The sequence below is a fragment of the Amblyomma americanum genome, chromosome 7 (genome assembly GCF_052857255.1).
Source record: "Amblyomma americanum isolate KBUSLIRL-KWMA chromosome 7, ASM5285725v1, whole genome shotgun sequence".
Classification (NCBI taxonomy): Eukaryota; Metazoa; Arthropoda; class Arachnida; order Ixodida; family Ixodidae; genus Amblyomma; species Amblyomma americanum.
Window position 1 is genome coordinate 35,447,177 of NC_135503.1, and position 22,405 is coordinate 35,469,581.

General features: G+C 47.5%; 1 protein-coding gene across 1 annotated transcript; it reads right to left on the reverse strand.

Moving 5' to 3' along the window:
• Positions 1-1,319: 1,319 nt before the first annotated feature.
• LOC144098875 (tRNA-uridine aminocarboxypropyltransferase 1) lies at positions 1,320-22,388 on the reverse strand. Its single transcript, XM_077631795.1, has 6 exons — positions 21,917-22,388; positions 21,158-21,295; positions 18,658-18,809; positions 9,067-9,113; positions 5,130-5,335; positions 1,320-1,527 (listed from the first exon to the last, which is right to left on the reverse strand). Exons 1-6 carry the CDS (start codon positions 22,175-22,177, stop codon positions 1,507-1,509), a joined length of 825 nt encoding a protein of 274 aa, XP_077487921.1. The 5' UTR covers positions 22,178-22,388; the 3' UTR covers positions 1,320-1,506.
• Between the last annotated feature and the right edge of the window lie 17 nt (positions 22,389-22,405).

Here is a 22,405-nt window from a genome sequence, read left to right on the forward strand (position 1 = left end):
TGTTTTATACGCGAGGGCACCGATATACAAAGTGGAATCTGACTAGACTAAATTTGTATGGCGTGCGCGCTGCCCCATCAACGCCGGTGGTGGCGCTGCAGTCGCTGGCCAAGCTTGCCCTGCTTTGAGTATCATGAATCGCAAACACTCGCCGCAGGAGGAGTCCCGTCAAAGAAGGTTCGGTTTCTGTGGCCGTGGTAACCATAAAAGTATGCAGCTTCTCGACTTCGTCATGTGTAACGGACATACATGCGTATATGCACTTTCTTTCGGTTATTTTTATTTCTTTAATCAAGGTAACCCCTGAATCCCTTGCGGGAAGGCATTAAGTGGGTCCAAGGACGAGAAGTAAGTGGGGGGGGGGGGGGGGGAGACAAGAACGGAATAAAATGCACGTTTTCTGAAATGATGAGCCCTTATGAAATGACAGCAAAAGGTGTGCACAGAGGTTTTTTTCTTCGTAACGCAGAAGCCATGCAAAAGCCTAACGCTGCCTGGAGGCGTCGCTTAACATTGAGGAGCGCACTGTACGAAAAATGCACAGGCATGTGCAGTCACACCCTTCAATTCCTGGCTGCATACCCGGACAACTAATAGCGTATTTATAGTGGCTTTCGTGTTCCGGAAACTTTTGGCGCCATCTGTGCGTGATGAAAAGTAGTTCGAAAGAGGAACAGGGGGAAAAAATAAACGAAGAGCCACATCATAAAAATTCTGACAGTAGTATCTCTGCTACATATTACTCATTATTTATTTATTTATTTACACATCCTGCTGCACTGTGAAGGCATAATTGCAGGGGGGATACACATATACAAAACTCGAACATATATTATTAAGCTGCGTTGAACAAACGACAGGCCTTACGAAATATGCAAGGACACTTTTGCAGCTGTGACTACGAAGCCGTTTCGCATGCAACGTTTCGCAAGAGCCCGTCACACGTGACTCTGCAACGCGAGCAATCGCAGCAGCTCCCCTCAGAGGGCGATATTTTTTACAATATAAGCTCCTCCAACGGGTTGCGTAACCTTCTGGGAACTCAATAACCAGTAAGTTCATACTTCTCCTAATCTGATCATAACTTCAGTGGTGGCGTCGGGTCAAGCCAGCTACGTTGCCTATCGTACGCTAGAGCCCTTTTGATTTAATCAAGTCACGTCACAGTTTTTCGCATACAGACAATATCTCAGCTTTTCTTCCCGCTTTTAATCTGCCATGCTCCTTGCGACAATGGACTTCGCTGTCAATAAAAAAAAATGTCCGAAGCAGCAGGCACACTCAAACACTCAACAATGAGGAAACAAGAAACACGAGACTGCAGACCAAGAGCACGAAGCTCGGTTTATTGCCTCGCTACCAAGTGGTTCTTTCTTTCACCCACTTTTCCGACCCCGTAGTGTCATCAACTGTGGCTGCTTTCCCACTCTGCTAGCGCCAGCAAAGACGCCTTCAACCAATTTCATCGCATGTCTTCGCCCCACCGGAGATCACCTGTACTCGTCTTCACTCCGACACTGCCAAGTCCTGGAAAGATAGCAGAGAGGCATAAAAATTCAAAACAATGCACAAACAAGCAAAGCAAGTTTGCAGCCATTTTCGTTACTATAACACCGACACCGTTAGAACGCAGTGAGCTGCTCCGTTCAGTTCTGTCTGCCCTTCGCTAGGCTCAAGCAAAAGGTCTTTAATCGTACCAGTTTCGACACAACCCGTAGTCTCGAGGTTTCAAGACATGGTGCAAAACGTGGACACCTGCAAGCTGTCGCGCCACCTGCAGGCGATCGATAAAGTTAAACGGTGCACATCTGACTAAGATAAAGCGACGATTCCTGTATTGTTTCTATCTCGTAAGGGGGCGCAGGCATCAGACAACGCCCCCAGACAGCGGCCACATGACAAGGCGAGATCTTCGAGCGGGAATTTTGCAACTGGTATGAGTGAAGGACTTTCGGTACTCGACATTTCTTTTCTCTTTCCCGCTGTTCTTTTGAATTTTTGTTTCTACTTCCACTCTAGCCCCGCCCACCCCCCGCTTTGTGTCCATCGAATGAGTTGATCGCAGGCAAGTGCAGCGCCACCGTCGGCTTCTTGACGCGGCAACCAATCATCGCAGCGAAGCCCCGACATCTCGCCCCTCGTCGTCGTCACGGCGGGCCGCTCATCTTCCTACACCGCGTACACACACCGAGGGGGTTGCTATCTCTTCATACACCTTCCCTGGTTTTCCCAACGGCCGACAGTTTTCGCGGAAAAAGGCCTCTTCACAGGGTGCGCCGAGCGGACACTGCCCGCTTCATTATACGCGGCTTTTCAGCGTCTGGGAAAATTCCGCCCGCCGTCGTCGTTATCGCTATCGTCGCTTCGCTGTCACTCCTTTGTTGTTTTTTCTTTCTTTTTCGTCCTCTCTCTCTCTCTCTCTCTCTTTCCAATTCCCTCTGTTCTCGCTCTGCCCAAGAGTGAAATGCTCAAAGCACGAGGGATAACATCTCTTTAATTCGTTTGTTCACTATTTCATTCATCTGGTTGTTTGTTCGTCGATTTTTGTTCATTAATCGAAATGGATGTTTGCTCGTTTATTTGCTTGCTTGTTTGTATGTATGTATGTATGTATGTATGTATGTATGTATGTATGTATGTATGTATGTATGTATGTATGTATGTATGTATGTATGTATGTATGTATGTATGTATGTATGTATGTATGTATGTATGTATGCATGCATGCATGCATGCATGCATGTATGTATGTATGTTTGTTTCTTTGTGTGTGCACTGACACCGTGCACAGACACCCATGGTACATGGGCAGGGCCCCGGAATCGAACCGCGTCTTTCGAAGGGTCAGCAGCATAGCACCACAACAACTGAGCCACCGCGGTGGCCCTAAATGAATGAATTACACTTCTTGCACCCTTAAATATGAAGGTTATAAAAACTGAGCTGAAGGCTACATGCTACGTCATTCATTCATTCATTCATTCATTCATTCATTCATTCATTCATTCACCTGATTATTTTTAACTGTAAACTGTATTATTTTAACTGTAAAGCTCTTCCTCTTGCTTACTGCCACAGGACATATAATGTCTTGCCTCTTGGAACGGAATGAAAGGAGACGCGAAAAGAAAAAGAATAGGTTTATCGGGTTTAACGTCCCAAACCGACTCAAGCTATGGGAACGTCGGAGTGGAGGGCTCCAGATAATTTCGACCACCTGGGGTTCTTTAACGTGCACTGACATCGCGCGGTACACAGGCCTCCAGCATTTCGCCTCCATCGAAATGTGACCGCCGTGCCCGGTATCGAACCCGCGTCTTTCCGGTGAGCAGCCGAGCGCCATAACCGCTGAGCCACCGCGGCGGATAGGTCAAGGAACAAGCAAGAACACATTTCAAACGTACTGCTATTGTGCATGTGGTATGGGTTCTCCTACCTCATTGCTGTCCATTTTGCGAAGTAGAAACGAAGCACGACAATGAACCAACTAGCAGGACCAGGTTTACCGTCCATCTTGTTTTTCTCATCCTTGCCCAACACACCGTTCCTCCTTCATATTTTGCCCTTTCTCTGCTGTTTGGCAGTTCACTGTATAAGGCAAAGATGGAGGCTAGGTGGTTATTCTTTGCGCAGGGAATCGCGCTAAATTGGTTGCAAGACGGAAAAAAAAACGTGAGAAGGGAAGAGCGCACTTCGTCTTCGTAATCGTTCCTTCGTATGTTTTTTTTTTTTCGTCTTGTAACCCGCTTAGCGCGATTCCCTCCACTATATTGTAGTTGGCTGTAAACAGAAGCTGCGCGGGAACTGATATGACGGTTCTTCGCATTGCGTTCTGGCCAATTTTTCCTGGCCTGAGACTGATGAGAGCCTGTGGTTCGGCGACAGCGGCTGACTGATTGGTCCGCCTCCGACAGTTGTCGTCGGTTACAGGAAATTCTAAATTCGTTTCTTTTTGTGTGTGTGTGAACAAACTTACTAGTACTTTCTCGGTAGTAGAAGTAGATTTCTCGGTGAATGTCGAAAAATGTCTAAATATACAACGAAATAAACAAAGTTCTCTTCTAGACAAACTGACTTTTTTTCGTCGCTCGCTCGCTCACTAACTACCTCTACCTCTTGCTAACTCCATCACTTATATCTCGCTCGCCCGCAGCCAGCTAGGAGCTGAGTGAGTGGGCAACGGATAGAGGAAGCTGGTGGGTGAGCGAGGCAAAAAGTTTGTTCCTTGTGAAGAAAAGGTGAGTGAGTGTGTGGGCGAGTGAATGAGAGTTACTGAGTTAGAGGGAGGGAGGGAGGGAGGGAGGGAGGGAGGGAGGGAGGGAGGGAGGGAGGGAGGGCGAGTAAGCGAGTCTGTTGTTGGGGTGGTAACCAGCCGCGGTGGCTCAGTGGCTAGGGCGCTCGACTACTGATCCGGAGTTCCAGGGTTCGAACCCGACCGCGGCGGCTGCGTTTTTATGGAGGAAAAACGCTAAGGCGCCCGTGTGCTGTGCGATGTCAGTGCACGTTAAAGATCCCCAGGTGGTCGAAATTATTCCGAAGGAACCCTCCACTACGGCACCTCTTTCTTCTTTCAGTCCCTCCTTTATCCATTCCCTTACGGCGCGGTTCAGGTGTCCGCCGATATATGAGACCGATACTGCGCCATTTCCTTTCCCCAAAAACAAAGTATTATTATTATTATTATTATTATTATTATTATTATTATTATTATTATTATTATTATTATTATTAGTTAGTGTAGGAAGGAAGTGAGCGTGAGTGAGGGAGCGAGTGTGAGTGAGTCAGTGAGTGAGTGAGTAGTGAGAGTGAGTGACAGTGACTGAGTGTGAGTGAATGAGGGAGAGAGGAAAGGAGTGAGTGAATGAGCGTGAGTGTAAGGGAGGAAAGGACGGTGTGAGTGAGTGAGTGAGTGAGTGAGTGAGTGAGTGAGTGAGTGAGTGAGTGAGTGAGTGAGTGAGTGAGTGAGTGAGAGGCAGTTAGCGAGCAAATTAATGATTTAGTGAACGAGCAAGTGCGTGACTTAGTGAGCGAAGGATTGATTGAGCGAGCGAGCAAGAGTATGAGAAAGAGCAAGATCCTCCCGCTCCCAAATCCCGCCGCAGTACCAGGCCACCCAAAAGGACACGCACCCGTCTGTAGCGCGACCTGATCTTGGCGTGGAAGAAGCGGAAGAAGAAGAGCAGGTCGTCCACGTGTCCCGCGCAGCCCTGCAGCTCGAGCAGCCTGGTGACGGCCATGTGGACGGCCTCGGCGGTGGCCAACCAGCTGGACGGCTTGCCCCGCTGGGGACGCCAGAAGGACGACCGGCCGCCCTCCAGCACGGCGCACGGCAGCCCTGTTTCAAATTTGACAACAGTGTACGCCGGTAACGTTTGCATCCATACTGGCATTGAATGCTGCAGTAGTATACTGACATCACTAGTAAATGCCGATCGGAAATCATTGCTAAAAGCTTCATATACGACGGAGAGACGACTGATACGTAAGAGTTATAGGCTCCATGAAGCACTGACTTACAAAATTTACCCCGTACCATGACCCAGAAGTAAATCCCTTGGGCACCGAAGCCGCACTGTGAGGGAAAGAGTGAACCTTTGTGAAAGAGGGGAGAGGGAAGTCCAGGTACAGCCTTTGGAAAAGTACGCAACACATGACGCTTTCTTCTAAGCCATGTAGTGGGGACTCCCTGACACCTGAGGAGGTCCAAATATCCGGAGTGATGAGGACTAGAGTCCCTCATACCTTAAGGAGTTTTCGAATGTAGACTATTTGAAGCGAGCAACACTGCATGCAAGGTGTCATATCAGATCCGCTACAGGGTATATTTTTGAAAAAAAAAAGCTATGGCACGCGTGGTCGGATCCCACAAAACTGAGTTCAGTTGCTGGTGGGGTTATCCTTTCAATTATTCGCTGAAACATTGATTGCAAGAATTTTGGCACAGATATGTGGCCTAGCACAGTTAGATCGCAAAGCCCGCAAACACCCACAATATCATAAATTAACCGACGCGGTGGCTGAGTGGTTATGGCGCTCGGCTGCTGACCCGAAAGACGCGGGTTCGATCCCGGCGGCGGCGGTCGAATTTCGATGGAGGCAAAACCCTAGAGGCCCGTGTACAGTGCGATGTCAGTGTATGTTAAAGAACCCCAGGTGGTCGAAATTTCCGGAGCCCTCCGCTACGGCGTCCCTCATAGCCTGAGTCGCTTTGGGACCTTAAACCCCCATAAACCAAACGAAACAATATCATCAAGTTGCTACAGTCACTATTCTGAGTCCAGATCAGTGTCTTGAAGGGCAATTAGGAAGGAGGCTTCCCACGAACTCGCGGTCACCGTAGTTATGTCTCAACTCACCGCACGCTGCACATGTAGTGCAGAGGTCCCTGCATGCCAACGACCAGCAAAGCGTACCAGTCACACTTCATACCGACCTTCCGCGATGCCACAAACACGGCATACCGTGCTAAAATGGGACGCAGACTACACTTTCGTGCGATTCTGCAACCTTCCGTCGCGCCAGCAGTTACTGAATCTGGGCGCCTGTACACTCTAAACACGAATACGCCCATACTGGAGTAAAAAGGCAATCAGCTGATCTCTAACGCCCTCTAGCGCTAGAGGGCAGCTTACTCCTTTTCACTCCTTTCTGTTTAGTGTGTACTTCAATGTACACTTGCACGCTGCCTGGGCAGCTGCGCCTTCCCTGAAGCTCAAGGGCAAACAAACCCTGGTATAAGATACATGCTCCCAAAGTGCCACGCGCACGAGGTGTCGGAGACACACGCCGCAAGCCTCCTTATTTCCATTCTTTTCTCATTGCAGTTCGCGGGGCGCAGCACGCCGTCACATGCAGAGTGCATGCAGCCGCAACGTCGAGGCTATACTTGAACTCGGTCGAGGAGCGCTGTAACGCTGCGACTGTCGTTCCCGCGTCCCCCGAAAGACAGGCAGAGCCGCTCTCGTCCCCATCGCGCCCCACCACCGCGGCATTCACCGTCACCGCGGAAATCTCGGCACGACCGGGAAGACACAATGGGGCGTGCCGTAACCGATCGGACCGCGCGCTCCTATAAGGAGAGCACACGTGCGCTCATAATGATTGCCTCGCCAGACGATTACGCGGCGACACGCGCCACCGCCGACGAAAAACGGACCCGCGATTTGATGAAGGGAAAGAATGGTGGAGGGAAGCGCGTGTGGCTCCGGCCGAAAGCAGCGACGACCCCAGCAAGAGACGTCATTAGGAACATTTAGCATACCGTGTACCGTGGCTACCGTTACCGTGACCGGAGTACCGGGAGCCCTCGCGCCGTCACTGCGCATGCGCAGATCGCCTAGAGGCCGCCAGATGGCGCCAGATAATAATATAATAATTGGTTTTGGGGGAAAGGAAATGGCGCAGTATCTGTCTCATATATCGTTGGACACCTGAACCGCGCCGTAAGGGAAGGGATAAGGGAGGGAGTGAAAGAAGAAAGGAAGAAAGGGGCGCCGTAGTGGAGGGCTCCGGAATAATTTCGACCACCTGGGGATCTTTAACGTGCACTGACATCGCACAGCACACGGGCGCCTTAGCGTTTTTCCTCCATAAAAACGCAGCCGCCGCGGTCGGGTTCGAACCCGCGAACTCCGGCCAGGTATACTCGGCATCGGTACCAATCAGCGCATGCTTGTTGCCGGTGGGCGGGATTCCGGTACTCCGGTCACGGTAACACGGTACACGGTAATCTAAAGGTGTCTATTACCTCTAGGTGTCCACCGATAGCTTTCTTATGGCGTACTATACAATCGGCGATCCGGAGCAAGTTTCCTCGCTGCTCGAAACCGAAGAGCGTGTTTCAGTGGGCGATTCGGATTCAGATCTCGAGTTTTGATTGGACAGCGACGGTGTGCTCCCTAGACTCCCTAGACGTCTTACTCTCTTCGCGGATTACGAGAGCTGCTCCGGATCGCGGTGGTGCACGGTTGTTCGTTCGGCTGCTATGGGCGCGGGGTCGCGGGATCGAATCCCGGCAGCAGCGCGCTCGCATTTCTATGGAGGCGAATGCAATATATTGCTAGACGTCCACGAGCTGTTACGATACGTCAGTACACGTGAAAGAAGCCCCTGGAGGTGGAAATTAATCCAGAACGTCTCTCCACTACCGCGAGTCTCTGCCTCTTTTCACTCACTCTCTCTCATTCACCCTTTTCCTCGCGGCGCGGTTCGGGTGTCTGTCGAGAGTGCGACAGTTTCTGCATGTTCCATCCTCTTGCAGGAAGCCTTTCCCAATGCTCAGTCCAGCCACAGAGACGGCCAGAAGCAATAGCGTCGGCGAGGAGGCCGAAGACAGCCAACCTGCCAGCTGACCCAATGGCAGGGCACTTTGCACGTGAAGAGGTATTGCTGCGCTAACGGTGTCACAAAGGAAGAGTTGTGTTAAAGAAGTTAAGCCAATTGTGGGGTGCAGTTCAAGTTGGATAATACAGCCTATGCATGTTTTTTTACACACCAACAAAAGCCAGTAGTAGTGGTAACACTGGTGATTTATTTAAAACAATAAGAAAGAAAGAATGAAAGAAGGAAAGAAAGAGAAAGAAAGAAAGAAAGAAAGAGAAAGAAAGAAAGAAAGGAAGAAAGAAGTAGGTGCTCGGACACGTGCTCTATAGCCGGTGAAAAATAAAAGAGAGTGTAGAAAATAAGGTAGTGAAAAGATGATAGGAGGGATAGTATAGAAAGGATATAGAAGAGAGAGTTTGTGTTTACACAGAAAAGAAGTAATTTCGACACGTGCTCTGCGCTTTAGCGGTGTTTTTGCCCGTGATCTAAGCGACAGCATAGAAATCGACGACCTCTGAGGCCCGAGTGTGTTTTATAGTGCCGATCGCTCTTCAAACAGAAGGCTGCAGTGCCCTCGGATCGGCGGCGCACAAAGCTTTCTCCCAAATGGCTATATGCAGAAGCTTCACGAACGGCAGAGCTTAAAGTAAGGGGGGTCTCGGGGGTCTCAGGCCCTCCACTAGTCTGGTTTATCGGAGCCAGCACGGACGAACAATCAGAAAGCATATGAAAAGCCCATGTTACCTTGCATCTTGGCGTCCAGGTATATCCTCCTGGTCTGCTTCCACGTGCTTCGGGCAGCGACGAGGGAGACGATACAGAGCAGAGGTTTGGGGAAGGCGGTGATCGTGGAAGAGAAAAACAAGCAAACAAAAGATAACTTGGGGGACGCTGCCCACAGAGCCGCGATGGAGCAAGCAAATGACGACAAGATAATGCGGCCCGCCTGAATAAGCTTTTCAACTTCCCGGAAAGGCGTAGCGAGTGACATAACTCGAGCGATTAAAAAGGCGGACGTAACCAAAATCGCGTGACGCTCCCGATGACGCAACTGAACGACCTGTAATGCACATCCTCCGCAAACACTTGACCAGCAAAGCCCTGCTGTTTTGCGGTTTTTTTTTTCGCCTCATTCTTTCGGTGTGTATACAGGGCGATCTTTTTTTTTAATCAGGGCAGATTTATTTTAAATAAAAAGAAACGAGGCTGACAGTTAGGGTGGGCGCAGCCTTCGTTCGATGTCTTTGGGCCCGGCGGACGAAAGATAAGTCACGGTTAAACAATTAATTAACCAGGGTTTGTTAAAGTTTTTAGTCATTCATTTCGTGCCCCTCCAAGTTGTAATCGCAGTCTCGAAGTCTTTTTATTTTTATTTATTTTTTAGAACATACTGCAGTCTCGGAAGACCAAGCAGGTTACAAGTCGGTTAGAAATATGAATAGCGCAACTCGCGATAGTGCAACCCATCCTCAGTATGTTCACTGATCAGCATGCCTTCTGTCACACAATCCCGATACTGGACGCCCGAAGAGCACCAAAGATACAACCTTGGTCGAAACTACACATACCGCCGGGTTTGTCTCTGTGATATCACAGACAGTAAGCATTAAAAACCCGCCAACTGCAAAGCTGCTGCCACAACGTAGCGCCAGTGCAGCTGTGCCCACAAGGATGGCTTCGGACAGGTGTAGAGTGTTGTGCACCCACCACCGGCGTTCCGAATCTGCGGCACTAAAGGCCTCGTTTCCAGTGGCTCTTCGGCGTGCCCAGCACTGCGACGAGATGGCGGTACGTTTAGGATAGGGCCACCCTGTTCTAAAGGTCTCTATCATCCCCAACCGTCGCGAACATGTCTAAGGACAAATGACCAGTTTCCGCCGGTATTCCCGACCCCGCGTGCCTGCCCTACGCGTCGGGTGTTATGAAGAGCAGGTGTCGGCAACACGTGCGGACCACCAGCTGGCCAGAGAACATCACATGCTGACCTACCGCAGCCTTCACTACTTCGACGGACATCCTTCTCTCCCTCAGGCTCAGCACGTGACAGGCAACTCCGTTCTCGACGAGGCCTAGGGACTTTAGGGAATGAGAGCCCTAAAAAAACTCGGCAACGAGTGTGGCCGGGAGACTCTACCCATTTGTTCTTGACGTTGTACAAAATGTAGTAAATAAATCCTCTTTCGTCCATCACCCAGCTCCTTCACCCGACGGCACCCCTGTCCTGGTCGGAGCGGGCGTCGACTTGACCGAGCTTCCGCCAAGCCGCGACCCCTAACCGCACCTCTAAACAGCGTCTACCGTTACCGCTTACCGCGGCCGCCACATGCCCGCACCTGACTAAACATACCATCTGCGCACGAGCATTGGCAGCTGGCGGCCTCGAGGTTATGCTAAAGCTCTTGAATATTGCCACACTACTAACCACTCTAGTGGCGCCGTCACGCGGTCGAAATGAATTATCTGGCACTTGGCTAGCCTTGGGCATGCTATAGGGGCTAGCGGTTTCGTCTTCCTCCTCCCGGACTCCCTGCTGCTTTGCTCGTCCCAGCGCGTCTCATAAAACCTTCCCTGTGTACGTCCACATAAAACGTTTCAAGAGCTCGAGTCGCACGGCCGCTGGTAACGCACGCGCTTGTGATTTTTTTTACCACCTCGCGGAGCTTGCAGTCTGTCGGCCGCCTATTTTTAACAAAGACAAAGCAGGCAGCGACGCGTAATGGAGTTCCGTGTTATGAGCCGGCTTCTTGTAATCATTCCTTTCGTCGACATGAGTTAGATAACGCCGCTTTGTTGGCTTTAGCTGCCGTTCGATGCAGTTCCAGAAAAGAACACCCGTGACGACGCGGCCTAACTATAGGCCTGCCCAGCGGCAACCGGTCGGTCGCAGAGGTGCGCTGAAATGGGGTGCGACCGTCGCGCGGAGATGGTCGGCCACTTGCGGCGGGCATGCGATCTAAATTCACGGGATTTTTAAGTCGCCGAAGAAGGACACTGAGGACGACATCAATATCAGTGTTCTTGCCTGCTTGCGAGCGCAAACCGACGCCGGCAGCAGTTCAGGAGAAGGAGGAGCAACTTCTGCACTCTCGGAATTACATCTTAGTCTTCAGAAATACACGTTTGTGCCCAATTGATTCTTTTCTTTTTCATCCGAAGTTGTTTCCGCAACGAAAACTCATTTACAATGTCCCTTAGTAAAACATGCCACCGCGTGAGTGCAGAGAAAATTTGCAGCTCCAGGCAGCACTTCATATAAGCCGCACCTGGAACTTCAGGACTTTAATCCTTATTTTTCGTTTTTGAAAAGTGATCTTTCTTTTGTTTTCCAGGCACGAGGTGGCCCTACCATTCTGTCCAGCATGGCTTTCAAATGAAGCCGCCATCCTAACTTCGTGACACGTAAAAAAAAAAGTGAAAAATCGCGTCCACAAAGTGGACACAGTGCAGCAAGGGGATATACGGAACGGAACCCGTGAACGTCGCGAACTTCAACATACGAATCCCCTCACGTGCATAAATATTTTACTGCATATCGTGAAGCGAATGATTCAGTAAGTGAAGTAGAGATTAAACGTACATGTTGCACTGGAAGGCACTTCGAGCACTAGTTTTATAAATACTATTGCAAGATCAAGCAGCCAATCACGATGTGCGGGGTGGTGCACTGCTCTGGCGAAAGCTAAAGATTGGTAAGGCGCTTACATAAAAGAGCGCGCGCTGCCCAATTTTTTTCTCTCAACATTCCGGCTATTGACCCAAGCGTCACCGCCCGCTATAAAGGGTTATGCCGCAAAATCATCGTCACCCCCATCAGTGACAGTGCACCTTGTGAAAGCTAGCTTACCCTCCTGTGATTACAAGCTCGACACTGGGATTGAAGCATGGAACACCAACTGAATAATCAAAAAGATAAGTTTTTGTTAATTATGCGATAACCGTGATTGTTATCTTTCTGTCCACACCGTTATACGGGTTAAAAAGCAGCAGTACAACCGCATTGCCGGAAGTGCACTGACTTGTGCAATCTTTGTTTTAAAGAGCATTCTTATACTATGCCCTTTGATACTCACTGTTTAGGATACACACTAAACAAATTCTCACCCTTAAGAGTGCAAATCAGCTGTCCCCAGACGAACACCCTTTTGGGTGCTAAAAAGGGTGCAGAGATCAGCACCCTTCAGGAAGGCTGCAAAGCATGAAAGTTTCGATGGCGCGCATCAGTCCAAGGCTTTTGCTTCATGGGTGAATCAATGTGGAGCACCCTTCCAACATGCATTCGTAGAGGTGTTATGGAAAAATAGTACCCTTTAATGAGGGTGCAACCATTACATCCTCTAAAGTATCACTAAGTGCACCCTTCATTAAGGGTGCTGATCTCTGCACCCTTTTTAGCACCGAACAATTGGAAAAGGGTGTTCGTCTGGGGACAGCTGATGTACACCCTAAAGGGTGAGAAATTGTTTAGTGTGTACATTAGCGGCTTTAGGAGTCATTCAGTACACAATGTACTAAAACGCGCGCAAGATTATAGATGACTGTACACGGGAACAAATTCAGTTAACAGTGCCAAGAAAGATGTAGGACACGCTCAAATTATTGCTCCTGGGGTAGAAAAAAAGTCCGGGCTACAATGTACGTTCATCGTGGCACAGGTTATATCCGATATACTGCAGCACGACTGCCCAGTAGAGATACTCGCGAAACGTGCGGGAAGCAAGACTTTCGTTTGAGCTAGTTGGTCGTAGCATATGCTTTAATTTGCGCAAGAGCGTACTGGTGCGCAAAGACGGAGACAAAGATAGGCAGAGAGACAAGTCCTGTCTTGTGTGTGTTTGTCTCCGTCTTTCCCAGCCAGTACACTTCCTGGGGAAGTATTCTTAAAAAAAAAGAAAATAGCAAGAGTGCGCTTCGAATACCGAATCGAATGCTTCCCTGCTCACTCTACGTATTTACAAAATTTCCGCTACTTGCTCCGGACAGTGGCAAAAACAAAATAAGAGTGCTGGGGTCACATTCGCTTTTCCCGCCAAGAAATTTACACGGGAGGGAGGAGGCACTCATCAAAACACACGGGAAGTGAACAATACTTTGATTGGGCAACCACTGAACCGATATATAGTTCAAACTCACTGCACTGAAATCGCAACTTCAAATCTAGTGAATAATAATAATAATAATAATAATAATAATAATAATAATAATAATAATAATAATAATAATAATAATAATAATTGGTTTTGGGGGAAAGAAAATGGCGCAGTATGTCTGTCTCATATATCGGCGGGCACTTGAACCGCGCCTTAAGGGAAAGGATAAAGGAGGGAGTGAACGAAGAAAGTGAGAAAGAGGTGGCTAAATGGAGGGCTCCGGAATGATTTCGACCATTTGGGGATCTTTAACGTGCACAGACACCGCACAGCACACGGGCGCCTTAGCGTTTCTGATCTGGAGTTCCCAGGTTCGAATCCGACCGCGGCGGTTGCGTTTCGATGGAGGAGAAACGCTAAGGCGCCCGTGTGCTGTGCTATGTCAGTGCACGTTAAAGATCCCCTGGTAGTAGACATTATTCCGGAGCCCTCCACTACGGCACCTCTTTCTTCCTTTCTTCTTTCACTCCCTCCTTTATCCTTTCCCTTACGGCGCGGTTCAGGTGTCCGCCGATATGTGAGACAGATACTGCGCCATTTCCTTTCATAAAAAACCAAACCAAACCAAACCAGATCAGTAGCCGAGCGCCTAACCACTGAGCCACCGCGGCGGGTCTAGTGAATGTTAGAAATAGATTCTTTAGCTCTTCACCCTCTCAAAAAAAATTTGATTTGGGTCTCATTGTCTCATAGAGCATTGCTGAATATCCTTGTCGCCTCCTGACCCCTGAGGAAACTGATAAGTGTGGAATATTTTTATTGCTATTATTAATATTTCGACACCTTTCAAAACCACTGTCACCTCTGAGACCGGCAGTATAGTGAACTACCGGCAAAAGTTATGTGAAGCGAGTTCAACCACGCATGTGGACTGGTGTCGCCATCTGCTAGGAAACTACGGGAACCGCATAGACCAGCTGCAGTCCCGTTCGTCCTGTTATCCGGTAGACGACGGAAGCTAACTGCCATACCCACTGACGTACTATTAGCAGTATCACAAGCGTCGTGGAGAAAATCCAAACGTCGGATGTTCCGGAAAACGTTTTCAAAAAATCCTAAATATACTGGAGCCTGAAACAGCAACAAAACCTTTCAGTGACGAAGTTTCAGCCGCAGGCGACGTCAGTTATGCAAAAATAATCAGAATTAGATAGCTAAGGAACGAAAGTTCAATAATCGAGTTTTTAATAAACCCGGCCTGGTGCGTAGCGCCCGTGGGAAGTTCGAAGCCATGGACACGGCGATGCCATATAAGCCACGAAGGAAAATAGCTCTACAGCGCATGGAAATCCGGTGCTCACATCATCATCATCATCAGCCTGACTGCGCCCACTGCAGGGCAAAGGTCTCTCCCATGTCTCTCCAATTAACCCTTTCCTGTGCCAACTGTGGCCACCGCCTCCCCGCGAGCTTGTTAATCTCATCCACACGCCTAACTTTCTGCCGCCCACCCTGCTACACTTGCCTTCTTTTGGAATCCACTCCGTTACCCTTGAGGACCAAAGGTTATCATGCCTTCGCATTGTATGCCCAGCCCAAGCCCATTTCTTCCTCTTGATGTCTATTAGCCGGTTTTGTGCCATTTCCCACACAAACCGAAACTGAGCGCGTGCGCAGGAAGCGTCCGCTGACGGCATGGCTGACGACGTGTTGCAATGAATACGGCGCCAAATTCGAACTGCCTGTTTCATTGCACCACTGCCACCACTTTCGTTGGCTTTGTCCCTCTCAAAAATAACGACCATGGAATCAAACTAATGAGCACGACGTAGTACAATAGCTCAGACAGTTCGTATTGGGCGCAGTAAGCGCTACAACCCGCCACCAACGGACGGCGCGTTTGCAGCGAACTTCCTCAGTTTCGGCAAATTTCCCTTTTGTCCTTAAAAAAGCGAAAGATTTCCTCGCGCTGCAGAGCTCTTTTTTCGTTTCAAAAGCTGATATGGAAGATGATGATAATTAATTTTAATGGCGCAAGGGCATCTGTGGTCAAATAGCGCCATGACACAAGGTTGTTTTGTTCTACTCAAGGTGGGGCCAAAGACCCATTTCCCAAGCATTTCACCTTGCATAAGCCGAGCACCAGGGCAGGGGAAAGCTTGTACCCATTGTGTCACCGGTGGGTACCCGGCGGTACCGGGGATCGAGCCCCGCACCTCGCGCGTGCGAGGCGGATGCTCAAGCGACTAGGCCACCGCTGCGGTGATAATGATATGGAACCACCTTGTCCACAGCCGCGTTTACGTGAATACGACAGTGGGGCATCGTACCTCCAAGCGTATCTCGCGGAGCGGACATGCCACCATTTACATGTATACCACATCAAGTCTGGTCGAACAGTGCCCCGTCACCCAGTGCATGCGGCGGTGGGTCCAGCCCCCTACGTTGACTGAGGATTGTACAGAGACACCGTAGGAAGAAGGAGGGGTGCCTCTAAGCCTGTCTTCATTCACCTCATTAGGGCTGCGAACTCGGAAGTCGACTTGCCTCTCTCAATCTACCCTTGCCTGGCAGATGAGCACGACGCGCTCTCCTGGCGCATTTTCCCTGCTTACATGAGTGCGATGCGCCAGAAAGTTGATATGATGCGCTACTGTCGCATTCGCGTAAACGCGACTCATTGCTTCGAACTTCTCCTTGGCACTAACCCTTCAGACTGCGGTAATTCAAAAGTTAAATAGTGATGTTAGTTAATCAGGGACCAAATTACTGAACGATCACAACCTCAAAACAGTTGGAAAACGATCACAAAGCCCCGCTCCTATTGGTCGGCGCTGACCGGCGGACATATCGAACAGGAGCGGGCCGCCGGCCGCGGTGGCTCAGTGGTTATGGCGCTGGGCAGCTGACCCGAAGGACGCGGGTTCGATCCCGGCCGGGGCGGTCGAATTTAGATAGAGGCGAAAATCTGGAGGCCCATGTACTGTGCAATGCCAGTGCACGTAAAGACCACCAGGTGGTGGAAATTTCCGGAGCCCTTCACCACGGCGTCCCTCATAGCCTTAGCCGCTTTGGGGCGTTAAACCCCCATAAATTATAAACCAAACCAACAGCAGCGGGGCTAATGGATCCGCCTGTGACAGGTTTGTGACCTGATCGTTCCGTGATTCGGCCCCAGCTCTCTAATTATGGGGCTGACAATTTGCCCCTGAAAAGATATTCTTTCCATTCCGAACTCCACATTTTAAGGATTTTTATGGTTTGGTTTAGGTTTACGGGCGTTTAACGTCCCAATGCGACTCAGGCTATGAGGGACGCCGTAGTGAAGGACTCCAGGAATTTCGACCACCTGGGGTTCTTTAACGTGCACTGACGTCGCATAGTACACGGGCCTCTAGAATTTCGCCTCCATCGAAATTCGACTGTCGCGGCCGGGATCGAACCCGCTTAAGCAATTTTTTAGCGTTAAATATCGGGCGATATATTTAGGGCTCAAATTTGGGAAAAAATTTGGTTCTTCAAAAAACATTTCCAAACTTCAGGTTTTCTTTCAGATCCTTTTTTTTTTAACAGCAAAAGACAATTTACAGTAAGCACTATTTTCGTGCGGGACACAAAATGGCTTATTTTTTTTGCTCAATATTTCACAACAAGGAAATGACAGGTTGTGCAGAAAATATAATGTTCGCCAAATCACTTTTTTTTCTCATCGTTTAGAATTTCTAAGCAGCGTGAGCTGTCAATTTCCTATGCAGCAATGCACGTGCAAGCAAGAATTGCCTGCCTTGTGCACTGCGAAAACAGTCAATATACATCACACAGGCTATTTTAAATGTGCAAGAGCCCTGGAGCAGGACACTGTTAGCATGAACAGTGCTTGATACATGATGCCGAACAAATGCCTGGTCAGTATCCGTGTTCCAGCCTCTCACTTCTAAAAGTTACTTTTTGAAGATATCCTCAAATTAAATCCTATCAGAAATAACAAGTGTTAAAGAGGTTCAAGATCGCTAGTTGAACAAACACCCTTCCGGTATGAGCACAGGACATCAGCTAATTTTTGCGCAGTGTCTTGAGCTTTATCCAGGAAAACTCACGTTCTCTATGCCATTTCATATATATGTATATCTAACTGAGCCCCTCATTCCCTTGCCCTTCTGTGTTCTCTAGAAAGAGCATTTCTGGGGAGAAGTCAGGTTTAACCTGATTTTCAATAAATGGGTGCAGGTGCAAGAATTGGGTAAAATCGGGTTTTACTTGAAAACAAAGGGCTCTGTATACATGTAATAGACAGCAAGACCAAAATTGTTGAATTGGACACTTTCTTGGTTTCTTTGCAACTTACTAACTGCAGTTATGGCTTAAGTTCAGTTCTAATTGAGATGTTAATTAAGTGATTGATTAGTTAATTAACAGACCACATTGAGAACCTGGCTTGCTCTATGGCATGGCAAATTACACGCTTGTAGTTGTGCCATTCTGATAATGGTGACGCATTCGTAACATGAGAGATCTGGTACACATGAGTTTCAGCTCATTTTTTCACAGTGAAAGGTGTATGTCGGGCTTTCTCTAGAGTTCATAATGTACTTGTCTACTGGTGCAGAAAGTTGTAACTAAAAACTCCGCATTCACCTACTGTTAAATAAAACTATGATCTAATTGCACCTGCACCGTCTTGACAGGGAAGTGGGTGCACTCAAGAATGACGTCTGTGACGATGCAGTTCCATTTAGTATGTTTCATATGGACCTGGAAGCAAGGGCTTGCATGGGTTTGGGTATGGCACACCTACTGCAGTCACTTCTTCACACCATGGAAGAGAGTGAATTAAGCCTGGAGGTCTTTTGTGTATCACCAAGAGCTGACGCTTGGAAGCTAAATGTACGTCACTATAGATTCTGAAACACAAGTGAAGTGCTCAAACAGGTTAGCATCAGTATGGTAGTTCCTAGGCATAAACCAGAGCAGCACCCCATTGTACAAAAGCTATGAGAAGTAATACAGAATATTACATCTGTCATAGTAAAAACTACAGCCCTGGTGCTGGAAACTACTGCCACCACACAAGTGACCGCCGCATAAACAACACACACCGATAACTCTAGTGGCCTCAATCAATTTCCATCAAGTGAAAACAAGGATGCTACATATCATGCATGTCAATCTGCTTCATGAAACATTTTTCTTCTCCCGACGAAAAGAAAGTGACACATTAGAGCAAAAAGCACATGGTTCACAAAAATACCTGTCTATAAATATTAATGTCTTCCATGGTATCCTGATGTGTTCCTTGCCACAAATAACGCAAGGTGACACAGCACTGGCCAGGGTATTTTGGTTTTCCTCCCAAAGTCTCTCAAGGGGTTGGGCATTTTCTCCAGGAAACAGCAGTAAAACCTAGTAAAAGAACAATTACATGAAAAAGTAGCATTTGCACAAGTACAAGCAAGGATAACATAAATTCTACCCTTTGCAAAAAAAAAACGCCTTTAGTCGGCAATTGTTTTTAAACATTAGGATTCGCTTTGAAGTTGCCCTTTTTGTTCAGAATAAATTGAAAAAGTAGGACTGCACACAAACAGCAAGCACAATGTAGCACTTTCTTTCTTAAACCTAACGTATCAATACATCATTACGAGCTTAGCAAAGTTTACTCAAAGAGATGCAGCTTGAACAGCACTTCACTTGCAGGTTTGGCTCTTAACTAAAACCACACATGGTGCTGTTGGGATTGAGCATTTCTCTGGTCCGCATATGACCAGGCAGAGAGAAAGCAGCGTTCTGCTAACGAAATAATTCCAATTAGCATCTATTTGAGTGCAGCTCTTGAGAAGAAAAGCTGCCAGTTATCCCCAAACATCAGTAATGTGTAGAGGCAGGAAGGCCTTATACAGGAAGGATTTCTCAACAAAGATATAAAAAAGACGTGCATCCATTTTTAACACATGAGGCTGGGTGAATTAGCCATTTTACTTCTGTCACATTTTACCAGTGCTAAAGATAAAAAATAGAAACGCAAACTAAACAGAACAAATTCTGGGTTTTACTACCTAAATACAGAGAAGCACTAGGAGGGAAAAACGAGTTTTAGCCAGCATAACTTTTGTTTTGAAAGCTATATTTGCTAAACTAGGCGACGTCTTTATCAAACCTCAAGACAGCACTAAAAAGAGATACAGGCACTGGTAGTTCAAGGAACTTTATAAAACCATTGCAGAAAATACCAGCATACATTGCCCTTTGACATCACATGTGTAGTAGAGAGATACAGATTAATATTTGAAGTGTGCTGCATTTAAGAAAAAGGCAATAACTATGTAAGCACGTATTCTATTACATATTCCTTAACATTTAATTGTTTCATTTGGAAGCCGTCTGGCATGCCCGTGCAATGAATGGTAAATACAGGGTTTGTCCTGAAAGTAATGAGACAAGTTGCAGCATAGCGTGCGCATGCGCTACATTGGCAAACTGGTTTTGGAGGAAGGAGGGGGAACCTCCATATTGCGATGAGCTCAGTTGACTTCGAGCAAGCAAAGAAAGTGGGCATGCTTGAGCGTGTACCCCTGTTTCGTCGCTGCGCCAAGGAAGCCATGGAGCGAACGTTGGAACAGCGCAATGCGGTGAAGCTTTGCATTAAACTGAGTAAACCACCTACCGAGACATTCGACATGATCGAGACAACATGTGGGAATGATGCAATGCCCAGATCGGAAATGTTCCAAAGGCACAAAGCATTTACAAACGGCTGTGAAGACATTCAGGACGACATAATCAACATTACCGTAAGTAACCGTCGTCGACGGGCGCCCGGCCCCTTGCTCATCAAGAACTTCATCAGGGCCGTTTGTAAATGCTTTGTGCCATTGGAACACTTGCGATCTGGACATTGCATAATTCCCACATGCTGGCTTGATCATGTCGAATGTCTCGGTAGGTGACTTACTCAGTTTAATGCAAAGCTTCACCACGTAGCACTGTTCCAACAATCGCTCCATGGCTTCCTTGGCGTAGCGACGAAACAGGGGTACATGCTCAAACACGTCCATTTGCTTTGCCTGCTCAAAGCAACTGAGCTCGTCGCATTGTCAAGCTGAACGTTCCCCCTCCTTCCCCCAAAACTTGTTTCCCAATCATTACTCAGATGAGATCATTAATCAGGACAGACCCTGTATTTCTTTCATTATCAGGTTTTCTATCAGTCAGTAATTTTGTAGTAAAATGATGATGTCCAGCATTCATCCTGTCTACGCTGCATTTCCAGGTCCCATCTCTAGCATTGGTAAAATACCTTAACACTCTGTACACCTTTCTTGTGTGGCAGTTTCATGGCAGTTTTCTAATGGATTTTTACTGAATTGCTCAACAGAGTCGACTCTCGATAGCTCAAACTCATAGAGCACCAAAAATTTTTTTCACACTGTGTGACAGTCCTAATTAATGCAAATTAATGCAAGCTTCTGATACACTTCACACTGATAAGGCCAAAGCATCAGTCCAAACAGGCAGGCAGTTCAAATTAAATGGGTTTTAATTAAACAGAGTCCACTGTAGTAATCCGTAACCTTGGGAGACTCCCCAAAATACATGAGAAAGCAAGACCTCCAGCATACCATCACTTGTTGCATTACTTCAAAGCTGTCAAGCAAAACAGAGAGTTCCACCTGGCAGTGCCAACACAACATGTCTAGAAATTACCTACTGAGCAGGCACAAGATATAAACAATAAAAGGAGGAATGCTCACATCAGCAGGGTTGAATGCTGGGATGTCTGGAAATGTGTAAATCCTCACATGTTCAGGGGCAAGGACAGGCAAGTGAGCTGCAGTGCTCTTGCCATCAACTTCACCGGCATGCTTCACAATGGCAATCTGTACAGGTAACTGAAATAAAAAATAAGACACATATGTTAGTAGTTTGGAGTTCAAGCTGATGAACTCCAATCACATAAGAAAGGTAGAAGGAGGCAATAAGTCATTACAATTCGAGTCAAGTACAGTGAACATGTGTAAAAGCATGATTAATGAACGTAAAGATCTACAGATCAGGAAATACAGTTTGAAAGCTGCTGTGAAATATAGCACAGGATACAGAATTTACAGTTGCCATTCCAGTATATTGGCTCTTGTTCATATTTCCACTGCTTGTAATAGGGCTGTCTGTGGTTTTGACATGTCTGCTATTCTTACCGTATAATTCTGAGACTTTTCTTTTTATTTCGACTAAGAGCAAATACAGCAGGTTTCCTTAGTCATAGAATACACAATGGTTCCATAGACATAAAAGGAAAGTGATTTGAAGAATATATAAGTTACCACTCCAAAATTGCTTCCGTTTTATTTATATTGGGTTCTGTTGTCCATTCATAAGTTAAAACCTTTGCTAATTATTCTGCATTTGCAATAACGTATTGGGTGACAAAATCCAGCTATATTAACGTTTATTCTGCATTTTCAATCTCGTATTTGTTGAGAAAATCCAGTTATCTCAACGTTTATTTTTACCTTCAATTGTGGAAGTTTGTCGCGAATGCTGTCAACTGCGGTAAGGCACGTGTAGCAAAAGTACATGCGCGACCTGTGACACTCGGGGCAGACGCCGCGCTCGTTTATTTCTTCAAGAAACTCTGCCGACGATATCTTGAGATGGATGAACGGGTCTTCATCCCCGCGCTCGAAAAGACAGCTTCGTGATATGAGCGGTCGCCACTCTTTAGTCGTGCTTTTTCTTTGAGGGAACTTTGCTGAAAAGTTCGGGTTATCCATTCGACAAACGACAGAAAAAGCTATATCTTCGCAACCTGTTTCTTAGAGATATTTTTGTCCAATGCGCTGCTAATTCGTGGGCTCTTTCGATTGCTTTCGCGAAGTGTCAGAATGTCGCTCCCAGACACGACCATCACCGCAACAAACTGTCCATGCTCTTCTTCCGTTACCACAGTCACCGTGACCACCATGGGGATTTGGATTTAAAAGCGGTTACTGACGGCTGCA

What these genes read in the sequence shown, in the direction of transcription:
- LOC144098875 (XM_077631795.1), bottom strand. Translation starts at nt 22,177, where the DNA reads ATGGATAACCCGAACTTTTCAGCAAAGTTCCCTCAAAGAAAAAGCACG. An exon ending in CAGCATTCAACCCTGCTGAT is followed by an intron (nt 18,810 to 21,157) that starts GTGAGCATTCCT and finishes TTCTTTTACTAG; the next exon opens with GTTTTACTGCTGTTTCCTGG. An exon ending in CCTGGACGCCAAGATGCAAG is followed by an intron (nt 5,336 to 9,066) that starts GTAACATGGGCT and finishes AATTTGAAACAG; the next exon opens with GGCTGCCGTGCGCCGTGCTG.